This window comes from Pteronotus mesoamericanus, unplaced genomic scaffold (genome assembly GCF_021234165.1).
Source record: "Pteronotus mesoamericanus isolate MK-2021 breed Mesoamerican mustached bat unplaced genomic scaffold, CSHL_Meso_final contig_130, whole genome shotgun sequence".
NCBI lineage: Eukaryota > Metazoa > Chordata > Mammalia > Chiroptera > Mormoopidae > Pteronotus > Pteronotus mesoamericanus.
This window is the reverse complement of record NW_026555060.1, coordinates 14,899,100-14,914,870: the sequence shown is the minus strand read 5'-3', so window position 1 is coordinate 14,914,870 and position 15,771 is coordinate 14,899,100. Positions and strand designations below refer to the sequence as shown.

The 15,771-nt window shown below is 35.2% G+C and overlaps 2 protein-coding genes across 4 annotated transcripts in view; one reads left to right on the top strand and one right to left on the bottom strand.

The window, feature by feature from the left end:
- Positions 1 to 4,181, bottom strand: part of ENKUR (enkurin, TRPC channel interacting protein) — a 37,660-nt gene extending 33,479 nt beyond the window's left edge. Inside the window, exon 1 of the mRNA XM_054590332.1 lies at positions 3,883 to 4,181. Coding sequence (XP_054446307.1) covers positions 3,883 to 3,959 — 77 coding nt within the window. The 5' untranslated portion in view covers positions 3,960 to 4,181. The remainder of the gene's footprint in view (positions 1 to 3,882) is intronic.
- A 382-nt stretch (positions 4,182 to 4,563) lies between these two features.
- THNSL1 (threonine synthase like 1) lies at positions 4,564 to 14,893 on the top strand. Of its 3 annotated transcripts, none has more exons than XM_054592554.1 (3): positions 4,564 to 4,812; positions 8,602 to 8,661; positions 10,168 to 14,893. In XM_054592554.1, exons 1-3 carry the CDS (start codon positions 4,770 to 4,772, stop codon positions 12,276 to 12,278), a joined length of 2,214 nt encoding a protein of 737 aa, XP_054448529.1. In that variant the 5' UTR covers positions 4,564 to 4,769; the 3' UTR covers positions 12,279 to 14,893. The 3 variants fall into 3 exon arrangements, with proteins under 3 accessions (XP_054448529.1, XP_054448513.1, XP_054448521.1); XM_054592538.1 differs by having other exon boundaries at positions 8,602 to 8,772; positions 10,000 to 14,892; XM_054592546.1 differs by having other exon boundaries at positions 4,753 to 4,812; positions 10,000 to 14,892.
- Positions 14,894 to 15,771: the final 878 nt, after the last annotated feature.

Sequence of the window (15,771 nt, the reverse complement as noted above, 5' to 3'; positions counted from 1 at the left end):
TTATAGCACATCTTAAGTTATATGTGTGCTTTTTCTGGTGATTTTAAAATCTATCTAACTGTGGGGTTGATGTCTAGACTAAAAATATATAAGCATGAGAAGAGAACTTGGGTAAAAATAACTCAAGAGATGAAGAGAAGTGTTATTATTGTGTACGGCTGCAGACACTGATCAGATGAAAAATCTTAATAATGACTTCTAGCACTAATCATAAAACTGTCCAAGGCCATATATTGCAGCAAGGAGAGTTTTAGCATAAAATTTCATTATGCTAAAAACAAAGATGTTGGAATATTCTTGGCTTTCTTTGAATGTAAGTTCATTTAAAAGTGCTACTGCTTTTCCCAGTTGAATTATTGGCTATAATTAGTCAGCAAAGTAGTTAAGACCCTCAGGAGAAATTTACTGTCAGATAAGATTTCATAATAATCAAGATCTCAGATACAGATACATAACCAGACTTTAAAAGAGAAGATGCTACAAACATTCAGAATACACACCACACACACACACACACACACACACACAATAAAATGGAGGGTAGTCCAAGAAGAATGAGAACCTCTGAAAATGAAATTCTGACATGTCAAAATTATCCCAAAGAAAACCATAAAGGTGTAAAAAAGAAACAACTACTGAGTGCTTATGACATTAAATATTCTCATTTTCAAAAAGCATGCATCCAAAAACTCCACACTGGTAAGCCTGATGTCAATTTCAAAGAGTATCTAAAAATTTGTGGAGCAGCAATGATTGCATGAGCCAGTTGGAATTTTAGTTCACTGAAATGAAGATCATTTTTTAAAAATATAAGATGACTATTGGACTCATAAATCAGGAAAATACCTTAGACATCATAATACACATCTTGATGTTAGTACTAAGCTTCTTATTAAATCTTTAAATCCTTACTGATAAGGGAGAGAAATATGAACTGATTAATGGGTGCATTTTAAGGACTGACTCCATAAAAACATTATCAGAAAAAATACCCTGTAGCCTACTAAAGTGGCTTTGTCCATTGTACTTGCCCCATTCGATGATTGATGGAAATATAAAAGACAATGGATTTACAAATGACACAAAGCTGGGAGGGATGATTAAGAGAGTGTATGAAAGATTAAAAATTCAAAACTATCTCCATAGATTAATGATGAGTTTAGATAAAAAAGAATCAGCTACACAATTGTAGGATGGGAAGGACCACTCATGATTCACGTGGAAATTTCAATGTGAGACAATGGTAGAACATGACTTTCAAAATGCTAATGTATGTATCAATGTAAGTATTGCATATTAAGGAAAGTAGATCATCACTCTATGGCTATTCAGACCATATCTGGAATATTACCTTAAAGAAAACGTAAAGAGAGAATGATCGGAGATATTAAGTAACTAGAATTATCAATAGAAGGGTTACAAATTTGGTGAAGATCTTGGAAACTATTATCACAAATCATGAGTAACTGAAATTTTGAAACTGATTCACAGTTTCCCATTGACTTTAACATTTTTATATCTTAAGTCCCAGTTTTGGTTTAACTCAAAAAGGTTGCCTTTTGCCCTATTTTGGTTACATTATATCTATTTGATAACATACATCTATCTTATTTAGTATCTACATCTCTCATTAGGGTTTTCAATAATATATGGTTTTCCTGTTAGTCAATGTTTTAATGTTTTTATTTTTGTTCCCCAAGGGACCCAATCTCTGACGCATGGGATAACACAGTAGAACCAACTGTTGATTTCTTTAAAAAAATCCAACTGTTTTATGAAAGCTAGACAATCATCTTGTTAGTCTTGTAAAGAGCTACAGTAAGCTTTTTTCAAAAAATTGATTTTAGAAAGACAAGAGGAAGGGGGAGAGAAACATCAGTTTGTCGTTTCACTTATTTATACATTCATTGGTTGATTCTCATCTGCACCTTGACTAGGGATTGAACTTGCAACCTTGGTGTAGCAGGATGATATTTTAACCAACTGCACTACCCAGCCAGTGCCTATAGTGGGCTTTCTTGAAGTTGGGTTTATAACTCAGTGATACAAGTAAGCCTTGTAGCTTAATATATTTCTAATTACTAATTCTTACTATCAGTAAGGGGATTGAGTCAGGACAAATTTGTGTTAGTGTGGTGAGAAAAACTTGGTTAAATGTGTCATTATGTTCTGTGTTTATAAATTAGTGGCTGTGGCCTGACTCACTAACAGAAAGACTTCTGTAACACCATATCCCTTCAGAGTAAACTGAGGAGTTTGTGTTGTCACTCCAACATTCCCCAAGGGTAATATTATACACAAATAGGGGTTCAGTTAATGCTCGCCAAATTAGAAAAGGTTGTTCCTATAAAATTTCTTGAAAAAAATCACCTGGATGTATAGTAACTCTTTTTTAATTTACCAATGACAGAATACCTATCTAATAAAATATCTTACCAAATTCAATAGTCTATAGAAAATACAATCTACCATGGGCTAGAAAGAGAAGTTTTATCTTGTGCCATAGACAGGAATTTTGGACCGAAAGTCCATTCAGTAATAGTTAATTTGAACACTCCTAATAAACTCTGCAACTATATCATATCTTCTTTACATTCCCCTTTCCAATATCTACTAGATCTTGAGAAGTGAATGGAAAACAATGCAGGTACTGCTCTGGTTAGAACTGAGATACTCAGGCTTAAAAGGGAAGGATGTGTCCACTTGTTGAAGGTGTTACGCACACCAGGCAATTATTAGTAAAAACAATCGACCATTAGATACGAAAGGGGCCATAAAGATTATTTAGTTTGTTTTACAGATCAGAAAACAAGAGATAATTAATTCATGATCCCAAAACCAATGAGTTGCAGCACCCCCTTTTTTCTAGCCCAGAGCTCTTTTAATGTAGTTTTGACTTGAATCAGGAAAAGGAGAAAGGTAAATGACAGAAAAGTCCTAGGAGGAATGAAAGGTTCTCCACTACTTACCTTCTTTTCTCCCTATAGATTTAAACAATTCCTACGTCCCTACATATGAGAGTAAATGGAATGTTTATTTTGTGATTATCTTTTTTTAAATCACTTATGTAAACATTTTAAATCAATCACATATTTTTGGTTCTCTATCAACTTTTCCTTCCATCTAACTATTAGATGCATAAGAGATCTTAGAAACTATCTTGTCTCTTTTTGTTTGTTTGTTTCAGTGATCAAAAAATTGAGGCTCCACCCTGGCTGGGTAGCCCAGTTGGTTAGAGCGTCCTTCAGATATGACAAGGTTTCAGGTTCAATCCCTGGTCAGGGCACACACAAGAATCAACCAATGAATACATCAATAAGCTGAACATCAAATCGATGTTTCTGTCTCTCTAAAAAGAAAAAAATCAATAAATAAAAAAATTAAAAAATGAGGCTCAGCAACAAACTAATTTATATTTGACAATAACAGGGAAAAATGAGTACTAGTCCTTTAGGAAAAAATCAGTCGGAAAGAAAACAATGAACTCCTGAAACCAAATATCAAGAATCTTAACACAGGATAAATTGTGATTTTTTTTTTCTTTTCAACGAGAAATTTCACGTTACATAGCACATAAATTTCAAATGTTATATACCACATCTTGTGCGAACAAATCAGATTACAAAACAAATTACATACTATATTACAGGAGACTAACATAAAATGGCCTTTTAATAACACTGGGTCGGCCCTTTCTGAATTCTGAGATACTAAGTACCTAGATTTTGCAAACTTGTCTTTAAGAAGTTACCATCCAAGCCTACTTCATCGAGACAAATCTATTTTTTTATTTTTTTTAGAGTCATATAATACTTCGTTAATCCTGAAATAGAGTCATTCCCCATTCTTGTTTCAAGCAGTACTCTTGTGTTACCTACATACCTAGGAGGCTGGGGAGGCTCCTTCCAGTCACTGGGTATGAGGTTATAAATGCTCTCAGAAGAGCATGTTGGATCCATGGCCACCAAATGACTCCTCAAAACTATTCAACTTTTTTCTCAAAATACCAGTATCTCCGTCCCTTTCTTCACTGCTTCGCCTTTCCTCCTCTCTTGCCTTCTCAAGAAACTAAGGTTTCTCTTTTTCTCGTAATTCCCCTTTGACCTCTCCGTATAAGACCTCTATTGGGAAGATACCCTCTTCCTCTGGCGGTTGTTTAGCTTTGTTGACCTTGAGCTTGCCTTGGAAACAGTTGCTAGGCAACGGGGAAGCGGGAGGAAAACTGCAAACTTCGTTTCCTCTTTTCCGTCTCCGCTGCTCAGTCTTCCGACTGGAAAGCTCAACATTGAGAGCAGTGTTTATATATGCATTTGAGAGTAATGAAGTGAAAATGGCATCTCCTAAAAGATACTGATCTTTTCTGTGTTTATATTTGGAGAGGAAGAACGCAGATGCACGAGAAACGAAGCGGCCGTGTAACGTCACAATCAGGCTCTGGTGCGCAGGTCCCAATAACGGCGAGGGAGGAGCAAGCACGCCGAGGGACTCCCGACGACCCGAGCGGGACTAGGAAGGGGAGGGACCCGGGAGCAGGGAGGGCTCGTGCTTTGAGCGACAGATGAGAGTCACGTGCCTGTCCGGGTTGCTGTGGGCGTGGGTGTGGCGTGCGGACGCGCAGGTTCGCACCGGCGCAGTCGCCGGGGTTGCAGAGCAGGTTTGGAGCGGCCTTAACGGGGGCTCGGGCCTGGACGGCGGTGGTTCACGGGGAGGGGCGCAAGTGAGGGGTTCGATACCGAGGCGACCCTGGCAGCTCCCGGGTACTCCATCCCATGTCCTTACCTTTTCCCCATCTTCTCAGTGTGATTTTTCTTGGTGAGTTATTTGAGGAGAAATAAAGAGACTATAGACACTACTCCATTCCCATCGCATGCCTTTACCTCCTGCGTCCTTCCCCTTCCCGCTCCCTTGGTTGTCATCTTCAGCTCGTTTGTCCGCTGCTTTTGCCCTAGGCTGCCTGAGCTCCTTGTGCGCCCACGTCCTGCCATCCACCTGTCGCTTCCCGGCTTCACCCCTTGCCCCTGGACCTAAACAGTTCCCTGCTTTGTGTCCCGTTTCCCTCTTGATCCGGCCCCTCCTCTTAGGTCTTTCTCCACATGTGTGTGGACTTTGTTTTCGTAAACAAGTACCCTAAACCAGAGGAAGGTTTTTAAATGGGCCCTTTAGTTTTTGCCCACTTTTGTGTTTATGTGTCACTTTTTGAAAATTTGTCTTTGGGAGAGGCAGTTTTATGCCGTTCTCAACCCATTTGGTCTTACATAAACATTTATACACGTATGACTGCTGAGAGGAACTCTTTTAAGAGCTTTCAACATCTGAGTCTTAAAAAGATATTTTGGCGATGTGATTTAGGAAGGAGGATAAATGGTCTGAACTCACCTTACAAGTGTCAGTCCAAAGACAGTAAAGATGCTCGAAGGTGGGAGAGAACACCAGTGGTCATCTCACTGCCAGGCTGCTCAGTGAGGGGATTAACACTGGATGGTGGCTTGATACACTTTGTAGTTCCTACTTACAGGGCTTTGCTGATTGTGTGGGTTCTTACCATTTGGGCATCATAGTGAATTTCATTAGATAACTATAAATGTAGTATTTGATGAACCAGTTGATGTTCATTTTTATCTCAGGCATTTAACAAATATTTTATTTCAGGTTGGTGACACCTTGGGAATGATTCCCCTGGTCTTCACATCAGATTTTCTTTTTTCAAAACATGTATATATGCTACTTTCGCCTTTTTGATTTCCCTTTGAGTATTTTTTTGTTTGGGTTTTTTTGCTTAGCGGATGTAGAGAGAAATTCTTTTCTCTCTACATACTAAGATCTGAACTAAGGACTCAGAATGGTAATACCATTAGCCAAATGGATAGTCATTGGCAAAAGCTTATAAATTTTCTAATTAGAAGGAATGCTTTAAGACTGTTTATGTTAATCAGTTCATTTAGGAGCCAGTAAGGGCAAAGAAAAACATTTCTTCAATTCATAAGCACCAGCTGGCCGTAGCTAGTCTCAACTTCCTGGTGTTTCTGAATACAGTATTTTCACTGATGTCAGTATATTTATTGTGGTTTTAAAATTACTAAACAATTTGATTTCACTATAAGATACTTAGTTTAGAGTTATGATGGAAGTTGTTAAATCATTTGGAAAGGAACTTTTTTTCTTAGATACTTCATCTGTAATTCTGTTCATTTTTTGAAAGCATTGTTTACAAAGAATGTATTTCTAATTTATATAATTCCCTCAAAATGGCAGTATTGTTCAAGGAAATTCCTATGTCCAATATATCCACAGGATCCATAAGAAGTCATGAACTTATTTTGTAAAAGGCTAGCTAATAAATATTTGGGCCCTTGCAGGCCGGATGGTTTCTGTTGCAACTACTCAACGGTACCATTGTTGCTCAGCAGTAGCCAAAGACAGGATTAACCAAATGAAAACAAAGTTGTCTTCCCTGAAACTTAATTTAAATTTACAAATGAGCGGTGGCCCAGATTTGGCTATGGGTTGTAGTTGACACAGACACCTGATATAAATGGTTGTACATAGAAAATAGGGTTTGGTTGGTTGGTTTGTTTCTGCTAAAGATTATTTTAATCTAGTTAGACCATAAGATGGGTGTAGCCATGAATACAAATAAGACAATTGGGAGGAAAATAAAGGAAAATAAACCTTTCATAAAGGCAGGTATACTTTAAAATATTTTTCTAAGTTATAATTAGAAAAGTGTACTTAAAAAGTATTGAATTAAATATTCAAGACCATTAAGGGGATATCTAACAGCATGAAGAAACAACAGGAAATGCTTAGTCAGCTTTGATACTATATAAAGGCAACAGTGAGTGATGAACTTGTAAAAATATTCCTTTGATTATAAGATCCCTGATTATAACATGGCATTGGAGTGTGTGGTCCTTTCCCCCTCCTCACCTCACAGCTCCTATGGAGGTAGGAGCTTCTTGAGAGGATTTTTGTTCAGTAGTCAGAAGCAGCAGAGCTTTACCTCCCCCGACCCCATGAGTTTATGTCGTTAGTATAGTCTCATTTGTTCTCATTACTTCTTGGAAAATAATTTAATGCTGTTAAAATGCAGTAATTTTTAAAAATCTCAGTACCTTCTTCATAATATAGTGGACTAGGTTTAGTCATTCATCTGAGAAATTTAAATCGAAATTGCATTAATATAGGATGACAAGCATAATCATAGCATAAATATGTCTAAAAGCTCATTGAACTATACCCATTTTCTCTTCATGAAATAATTTTTGAAATGCTATTTCTTATTTTGGAGGAGTATATAGTAACAAATATTTTAAGTGGGTGAAAAATGCTGAATCATTTTGACTAAGTAGGATTTTGACAATTTCCCAGAGGAATTGAAAAAAACGAGGCAATTTTATAATGGAATTGAAAAATTCTTGTGGGCCATTTTAAAACTAAAAATTCATAACAGATTGAGTATGATTTTGGTTTATTATTGTTCATGTAGTGGTAAACTTAGGAAAATGTCACTGTAAATAGAGTACTGAAAGTCTGTATTTCTGGTTTAAAATGTGACTTTATTAGCATTCATAAGAAATAATTTAAAAGCAATTTAAAAAGTGATTACTGTACTTTTTTCCCCTTGAATTCTTAATTCAGTTTTGATCAGCTTATCACAGTAAAATTGTTAAATTTTGTGCCTTAAGGTCACATAGTACTTGAATTAATATGTACACATAGACATTCTGTTTTTGCTGTTTAAAGTTATTTCTGTGATCCCGACACATCACTGCTTTTTCATTTATGTGTTTGAATGACTTGTCTTTTTATGTCTATAAAGTATCCATTAGAATTTGGGTAAAAGCTCCACAATAAGTGATCAGTAGGAAAAACTATCTAAAAATTACTAATTTGTAATGGAATTATGTAGATCTCCCACTCTCCGAGCAGTTAATAACTAAAATATTTTTGTGTAGAACTTGATTGGCTCTCCAAAAAATATTTGAACATTAGTGACACAATAAAAACTGAGTACTTTATGGCCAAGAGATTTGGTCTGTAAGTATTGTTTTTGTTTACTGACTCCTATGTGATTGACTTTCATTTAATTTGATATAGTTTTGTCCTTTTGCTAAGGAAAAATTGCCTATTTATGGCCTTTCTACTGAAAAACATACTAACATAAATAAATGAAAAATGCCTAATAACATAGCTTTGAATCATAAACGAAAATGGTATGCAGTTGTTCCTCACTTTTCACAGCTTCCGTATTTGTAAATTCTGGCTAAAATTTATAACCTCAGTTAAATCATTAAAATTTTAAGTGTCATTGTGAAAGATTTTATTTTTTTTATTGTTTGGTTATATTGTCTTTTATATTGCTTGATGGCAGAAATTTTTTCACTACTGTTTAGTAAAATTCTTTTCTATGATAAGACATGTTGAAAAAAGCAGATTCTTAATCTTTTAATAGCAGATTTGGGGAACATGAAAAGGATTAATTCATTATTTTTATGCACTTTAAATATTTCAGGTGGACATTTTAATAATAGACTAGTCCATGTGTAGAATTTTATGGTACTATATGCAGTTATGATTAACTTGAAAATTTTTCCATTATAGACTTCACTTTTGCAGAGATTGACTTTGCCTCAGCTTCAGCAAGCTCATCATCTAATATTGGTGCGTGTGTATTATATGTTTACAAGTCACTGGGAGTTAAGCACAGCACATACAAGCTGGGAAGCCAAATAAGGAAATGTATTCCTTCTCTTGACAGTTTTAATTTAACTTGTAAGTTAAATTCCGTGTTAGCTTAAAATGGCTTAAATTGTTAATTACAGAACATAGTTTAAATAGAATTGCTAATCGTAATAGTAAATGATTGAACATATTTCAGTGTATCATCTAACATTCAATATAGGTTAGTTGCATTTTGGTTCTACCACAGAACATTTGAAAAGCTCCACTGTGTGGCGGTAAAGTTACTGTGGTCACTTTAAATGAACATGGCAGAAGTTATTAACTTGCATCTACATGTGACTAAAACTTTGACTTGTCTGGCATACATTTGTGTTATAAAGGTGAGTGTGTTTCCCAAAACAGGAATTTGACCAGTGTGAGGCATTGCAGAGCTGCTTTGGATGCCAGAATAATTTTTTCCTCTTATCATTGGTAACATTCTTGAGTTTTTTTGCTATCACTTTGGAGTCTGGAATTTTAATTAAGTGTCTCCACTGATGATGTTTATAGGACAGAGACCTAAGTGGTGGTTCCATGCAGATAAGGTTATAGATATGTAACCTTTGACCTTGTTGCTGATCATCACTTTTTCTTAACTATTTGCATATTATGCCTTTCATTTTAGCTTTTTGTTAAGGTCTTCAATGTGAAAAATATGTAAGAATGATTCTTAACAGTAAGCATAGGAAAGGCATATAAAGAAAATGTCATCCCTTAGCCCTATAGTTTGGAAAGTTATTGAAGCATTTCATAAGCAAATTTTTTTTTTTGGTTTCCTGTTGTGAATAGTATGTCTTAAGAAATGTATGAGTAACATAGTCTACCAACATGTTCATATAACTGAAGAGACGTTAAATATGAAGAATATTAATTAGCACTTGTGAACTGCAAGGAAATAGAATTCTAACTCCAAATAATCATATGTGTTATAAACCACAAAACAATTTTCACTACAGTAAAATACTAATTTGATTTGGTATGTATTTTTAAAAAGCATCTATTATACAGCATTTTTGAATAAAGTTTCTTTTGCTCAATAGTAATAAATTATTAAAATTTTGATTCAATGGCTTGAAATTTGAAAGGATTTTTTAAAATACAATATGCATGATATTGGAATTTGGGTTCAAATACTTGGGTTAAATGTGCCATAAACATGGAAGATTCTAAAATAGTTTATGTACCATGGGCATGGTTATATTCACTCCTGTCAGGATTTTAAGTCTGTTGAAATTAGTAACCAAATGTTTTCTTGTTTGTTTTTATGTTTTGAAAAAGGCTAAAGCCAGTTTTTAGGTTGGCTTGAGCAGAAAAGTGAAAAGAGAATGCTCCACTTTAACCGATGTCAGCATCTGAAACGAATAACCCAGAAATGTTTTTCTATTATACATGTTAAAACGGATAAATGTGCGCAGCTATTTCTTTCAAGAACCTTTGTACTTGCAGAATTAAGGAAGTCATGGCACTCAACCCACTCTCTCGTTGGAGACAAAAATATTATCCTGATGGGACCGCCTGGAGCTGGGAAAACAACAGTAGGCAGAATAATAGGTCAGAAGCTAGGTTGTTGTGTCATAGATGTGGATGATGATATCCTTGAAAAAACCTGGAATATGAGTGTGTCTGAAAAATTACAGGATGTTGGTAATGAACAATTTTTAGAAGAGGAAGGAAAAGCTGTGTTAAACTTCTCTGCATCTGGAAGTGTAATTTCCCTTACTGGGTCCAATCCAATGCATGATGCTAGCATGTGGCATCTGAAGAAAAATGGAATAATTGTGTACTTGGATGTACCTCTAACAGATATAGTTAGCCGTCTAAAATTAATGAAAATAGATAGGATTGTAGGTCAGAATTCTGGGACATCTATGATAGAGTTACTTAAATTAAGAAGACAGTATTGTAAGAAGTGGTACGATACCCGTGTTTTTTGTGAAAGTGGGGCTTCCCCAGAGGAGGTAGCTGACAAAGTGCTTAATGCAGTTAAAAGATACCAAGATGTGGACTCAGAAACATTCATTTCAACAAGACACATTTGGCCTAAAGACTGTGAACACAAGATTTCAACGAAATTCTTTAGCGAAGCTGTGATTGAGGGATTAGCTTCTGATGGTGGACTCTTTGTTCCCGAGAAGGAATTTCCAAAATTAAACTCTGGGGAGTGGAAAAACCTAGTAAGAGCAACCTACATAGAAAGAGCACAAATACTGTTAGAAAAGTGTATACACCCTGCTGACATACCTGCTGCCAAATTGGGAGAAATGATTGAAATTGCTTATGGGGAAAACTTTACCTGCTCAAAAATTGCCCCTGTCAGGCACCTTTCTGGCAACCAGTTCATCTTGGAGTTGTTTTATGGACCAACAGGATCATTTAAAGATTTATCTTTACAGCTTATGCCTCATCTTTTTGCATACTGTATTCCACCAAGTTGCAATTATATGATACTTGTAGCCACTTCAGGAGACACAGGGAGTGCTGTCTTAAATGGTTTTAGTCATCTTAATGAGAATGACAAGCAAAGAATAGCTGTGGCCACATTTTTTCCTGAGAACGGAGTAAGTGATTTTCAAAAAGCACAAATAATTGGTAGCCAGAAAGAAAATGGATGGGCAGTAGGTGTCAAGTCAGATTTTGATTTTTGCCAGACAGCTATAAAAGAAATTTTTAAAGATTCTGATTTTACTGGCTTTCTTACTGTGGAATATGGAACAATCTTAAGTTCAGCTAATTCCATAAACTGGGGCCGACTGCTTCCCCAAGTAGTTTATCATGCTTCTGCATATCTTGATCTTGTTAGTCAAGGCTTTATTTCTTTTGGAAGCCCAGTGGATGTCTGTATTCCCACAGGAAATTTTGGTAACATTTTAGCCGCAGTGTATGCCAAAATGATGGGAATTCCTATTCGGAAATTTATTTGTGCTTCTAATCAGAACCACGTTTTGACTGATTTTATAAAAACAGGACGTTATGATCTAAGGGAAAGAAAATTAGCGCAGACCTTTTCACCAGCAATAGATATTCTCAAATCTTCAAACCTGGAACGACACTTATATTTGATGGCTAATAAAGATGGACAATTAATGACAAAGTTATTTAATCAATTAGAAGAGCAGCATCACTTCCAGATAGAAAAGATTCTAGTTGAGAAACTTCAGCAGGATTTTGTAGCTGACTGGTGCTCTGAGGGAGAGTGTCTAGCAGCTATTCACTCCACCTACAATACTTCAGGATATATTTTGGATCCACACACTGCTGTTGCAAAAGTGGTTGCAGACAGATTGCAGGACAAAACTTGCCCAGTGATCATCTCATCTACAGCTCATTACTCAAAGTTTGCACCTGCTATCATGCAGGCTTTAAAGATTCAAGAAATCAACCAAACATCATCAAGTCAGCTTTATTTATTGAGTTCATACAATGCATTACCTCCACCACATGAGACTTTATTAGAGAGAACAAAACAGCAAGAGAAGATGGAGTACCAGGTCTGTGCAGCTGATGTGAATGTCCTAAAGAATCATGTGGAAAAACTAATACAAAATCAATTCATATAAAAGTTTTCTGAGTAAAATATTTTTTCTGGTAATTAGCATGCAATAATAAATCACAGAAGTTGATTTGGAGTACAATAGCATTTTTAATTTAAATATGTCTATATTATTATATTTTGGAATTTCAGTAACTTAATCTCTAGAACTGAACTTTGTACTTGCACATGCTCCTTGGATCATTAATCTTGAAGTGACAAAAAGGTAGCATAGTGCATGGACCCTTGTGCTGTTGTGCTGTGCTTTGTACTCATGAGGGATATATCGGTTTCCACTTTCTTACCCCCACTTTTAGGTGGAGCAAAATGTCTGGTATTTAACTTGGCAATTAAAATACTTAAGCACAGTTGCTAACTACTACATCTGTAATCATTACTGGTTCTCTGTTGATGAGAAAGATAATTTACCACTCAAATGGCTAACTTGTATGGATGAAGTAGTAAGCTCATCTATTAAAATCAAGCCAGTGTTTTTAATTCTACTTAGAATCCATTTGGGCTACAAATAATTACGTGTATACTACACCATCCAAATTAGATAAGTGCTCTGTCCTTCACTCCCATTTGGATGTTTATAGTTGGAGTGATGTAGTTTGAAAATCAAGATTCAGAAATAAAATTACCTATTTAAAGAGAACAATTTTTCAAAATTCAATGTATTTGAATTTTAATGGAAGTGTGTTTATAGGTAGCAGCTTCTCTATATTATTTTCTCTTTACAATGAACATTGTCTTTTTTTGACAACTAAAACCATACACAACTGATGCATATATTTAATGCTTCATAGTATCAATACATTTTAACAATACATTTGTGAATTTACTGGATGTTTTACTTCTGAATTAAAGATTGTCGCTGAGCCCTGGCCGAGTAGCTCAGCTGGTTAAGAGTGCTGTCCAGATATGCCAAGGTTGTGGGTTTGATCCCTGGCCAGGACACATACCAGTATCAACCAATGAATTCATAAATAAGTGGAACAAATCAATCTCTCATCAATAAATAAAAATTTAAAAAAACAAGATTGTCATTGAAAGGACTTAATAGTGTAATGGACTACTCTCAACCACAAGATGGCATTCCTAACATGATTTGTCATTGCTGATAACATTTTATCTCATTTTCCGGGGGAACTACCTCCATGAAAAAAATATATTAAAAGTTATTTTAAAAATCAATAGCTTAATGAACATGAATACTTTGTTTAAAAAATTTAAAAATGCAAACCAATTATATATTAACCTTGGCTCCCTGGCTTAACTTCTAAAAAGTAAGCTCTAAAACCAAAAATTGAAAACCAGGAGCAGTTGTAAGAAAACAGAGGTTTCAAAGTTCATTCGTAGTTATTTTATCGTTTGCTTTTAAGGATATTTGTTTCAGTAGATGACATAAAATACATCTAAATGTTTGCTGTGTGTATGAGAATACATTTTTTTCTGAGAGGGAGGGACAGTTTAACAAGAGAGAGTTTCTGCCAAGAACTGTAGTTAAGGAGACAACACATAAGAAATCATGAACAACATGAAACAGTTTCTGCAAGACAGTCCATGAGTAAGTGAAACATGAGTGATACAGTCAAGTGTTGTAAGATTTAAGGAAAGATTACCATGAGATAATGAGTTCAGAGGAAAGAACATGAGGTCAGTCTTGAGGCATGCGAAGTCTTTCTGAGAGAAAAGAAAGAGGAAATACATTCTAGACAGAGACCAGGGAAATAGCTAAGGTGAAATGGCTTAAGAAAGCACCTGTATTTATCCTTGTTAATTTTGTTCTCTCACATACTTAAAACCAGCTCTGGTCCTTCCCTCTCTGCTAATGATCTTTCCTCATTCAAGAGAAGGAACAAACCATCAGATGTAACATATCTTGGTTTCCCATCACCAAATGTAAAAAAATCTGCTGCAGCTGTTTGTATTCTTTCCTACTCCACTTTGAAATTCCACTTTGAATTCCTTCTCCTTTCAGAGGCAGACCTTTTCACGCATGTCTTGGACTCTGTCCTTCGTAATACTCAAGTAACGTGTTTCATCAGTTGTCTTTCCTGTTTCTTCAACTTTTCCCCTCTAATGGAACCTTTTTTCCTATGCCATTCAGATGCCCTCTTCTCCCATCAGAAAAAGCATAAAATTTTCCCCATCTACAAAAAGCCTCTTCAAAAAGTTGCCCGCATACATGTGTCTATTCTCATTTTCTCCAGAGTGTGTACAAAGTGTATGTTTAAGGATGAATAATAAATACATATGTAGTCACTGCTTCTCTTTTAGCCTAGAACATTATAACTTCGATACCCACTGCAGCTCTTCTTCTATTATGTTCTCTGGTCTCCCCTAGAGGTACCACTATCCTAGATTTTCTGTTCATCATTCCCTTGTTTGTATTTATAGTTTTGCCTCTTTTTGAATTTTACATAAATAGAATCATTTTATGTGTGCTTCTTTCACCTCCTATTGCTGAACAACTGTAAAATTCATGCAGATGAGTGAAGCCACAGTTCATTAATTTTTATTACTATATAATTTATTGTGTGAATAGGACAATCTATGTACTTACCAATTAATGAATATTTAGATTGTCTAATTTTCATCTGTTCTTATATCCAATATGTATACTATTTTGTAAAATTTGTGTTGAAGCGTAATGAATATAGGCTTCCAAACATTTGTGATTCTAATGATACATAAAAATGGATTTCATATTTTGGCATTCTTAAGATAAAAATTTAATGGTTTATGAAGATCAATTTACAGGATATGGTTATAATTTATGGCTCTCACTCTTTGAAATTATTTTATAGTGTCATAAATATAATGAATTTGTAAGATTTTTGAAGAAATTAGTTTCTCAAATTATATATTAATGGAAATTGTAAAATATGTTTCCATTAAAATAGAGTTTTGAAGGTGGTAATTTGTATGCGTTTTTGTTAGATTTTAATAGCGATTCACTTTCAAAAAGTCATTTAGGGCAAATACTGTTTCAAATCATTAAATAATTTATAAGCATTTTATAATACAGATTAAATATTAGTAAAAAAGAAAAAGCTGTTTTCATGTGAGCCTCAACCCATAGAAACCTAAATAATACAGTTTTTGTCCCAATCTAGGAACATGAATAAAATCTATGAGAGAGTTATTTGTGTGGGCCCCATCTTTGTACTGCATAATCACAAAAATCATTAGTTTTGTCTCTCTGAAGCTTCGAAAACAAATAGCTTCCTTCGAAGTCAAAGTTAGAATAAGCTCCTCTGATTCAAAAAATCAAAGCCAAGAAAGTTGCACCTGTCCTGGGAAAGGTACCTGTCAAAGACAAGAAATCAAGCCCTACCTGGGTAGTTCAGTTGGTTGAGCATTGTCTTGATATGCCAACGTTGTGGTTTGATCCCTGGTCAGGGCACCTACAAGAATCAACAACCAGTGAATACATAAATAAGTGGAACAACAAGTTGGTGTTCCCCCCTCCCTTCTCTCTCTCAAATCAATTAAAAAAAAAAAAAAGACAAATC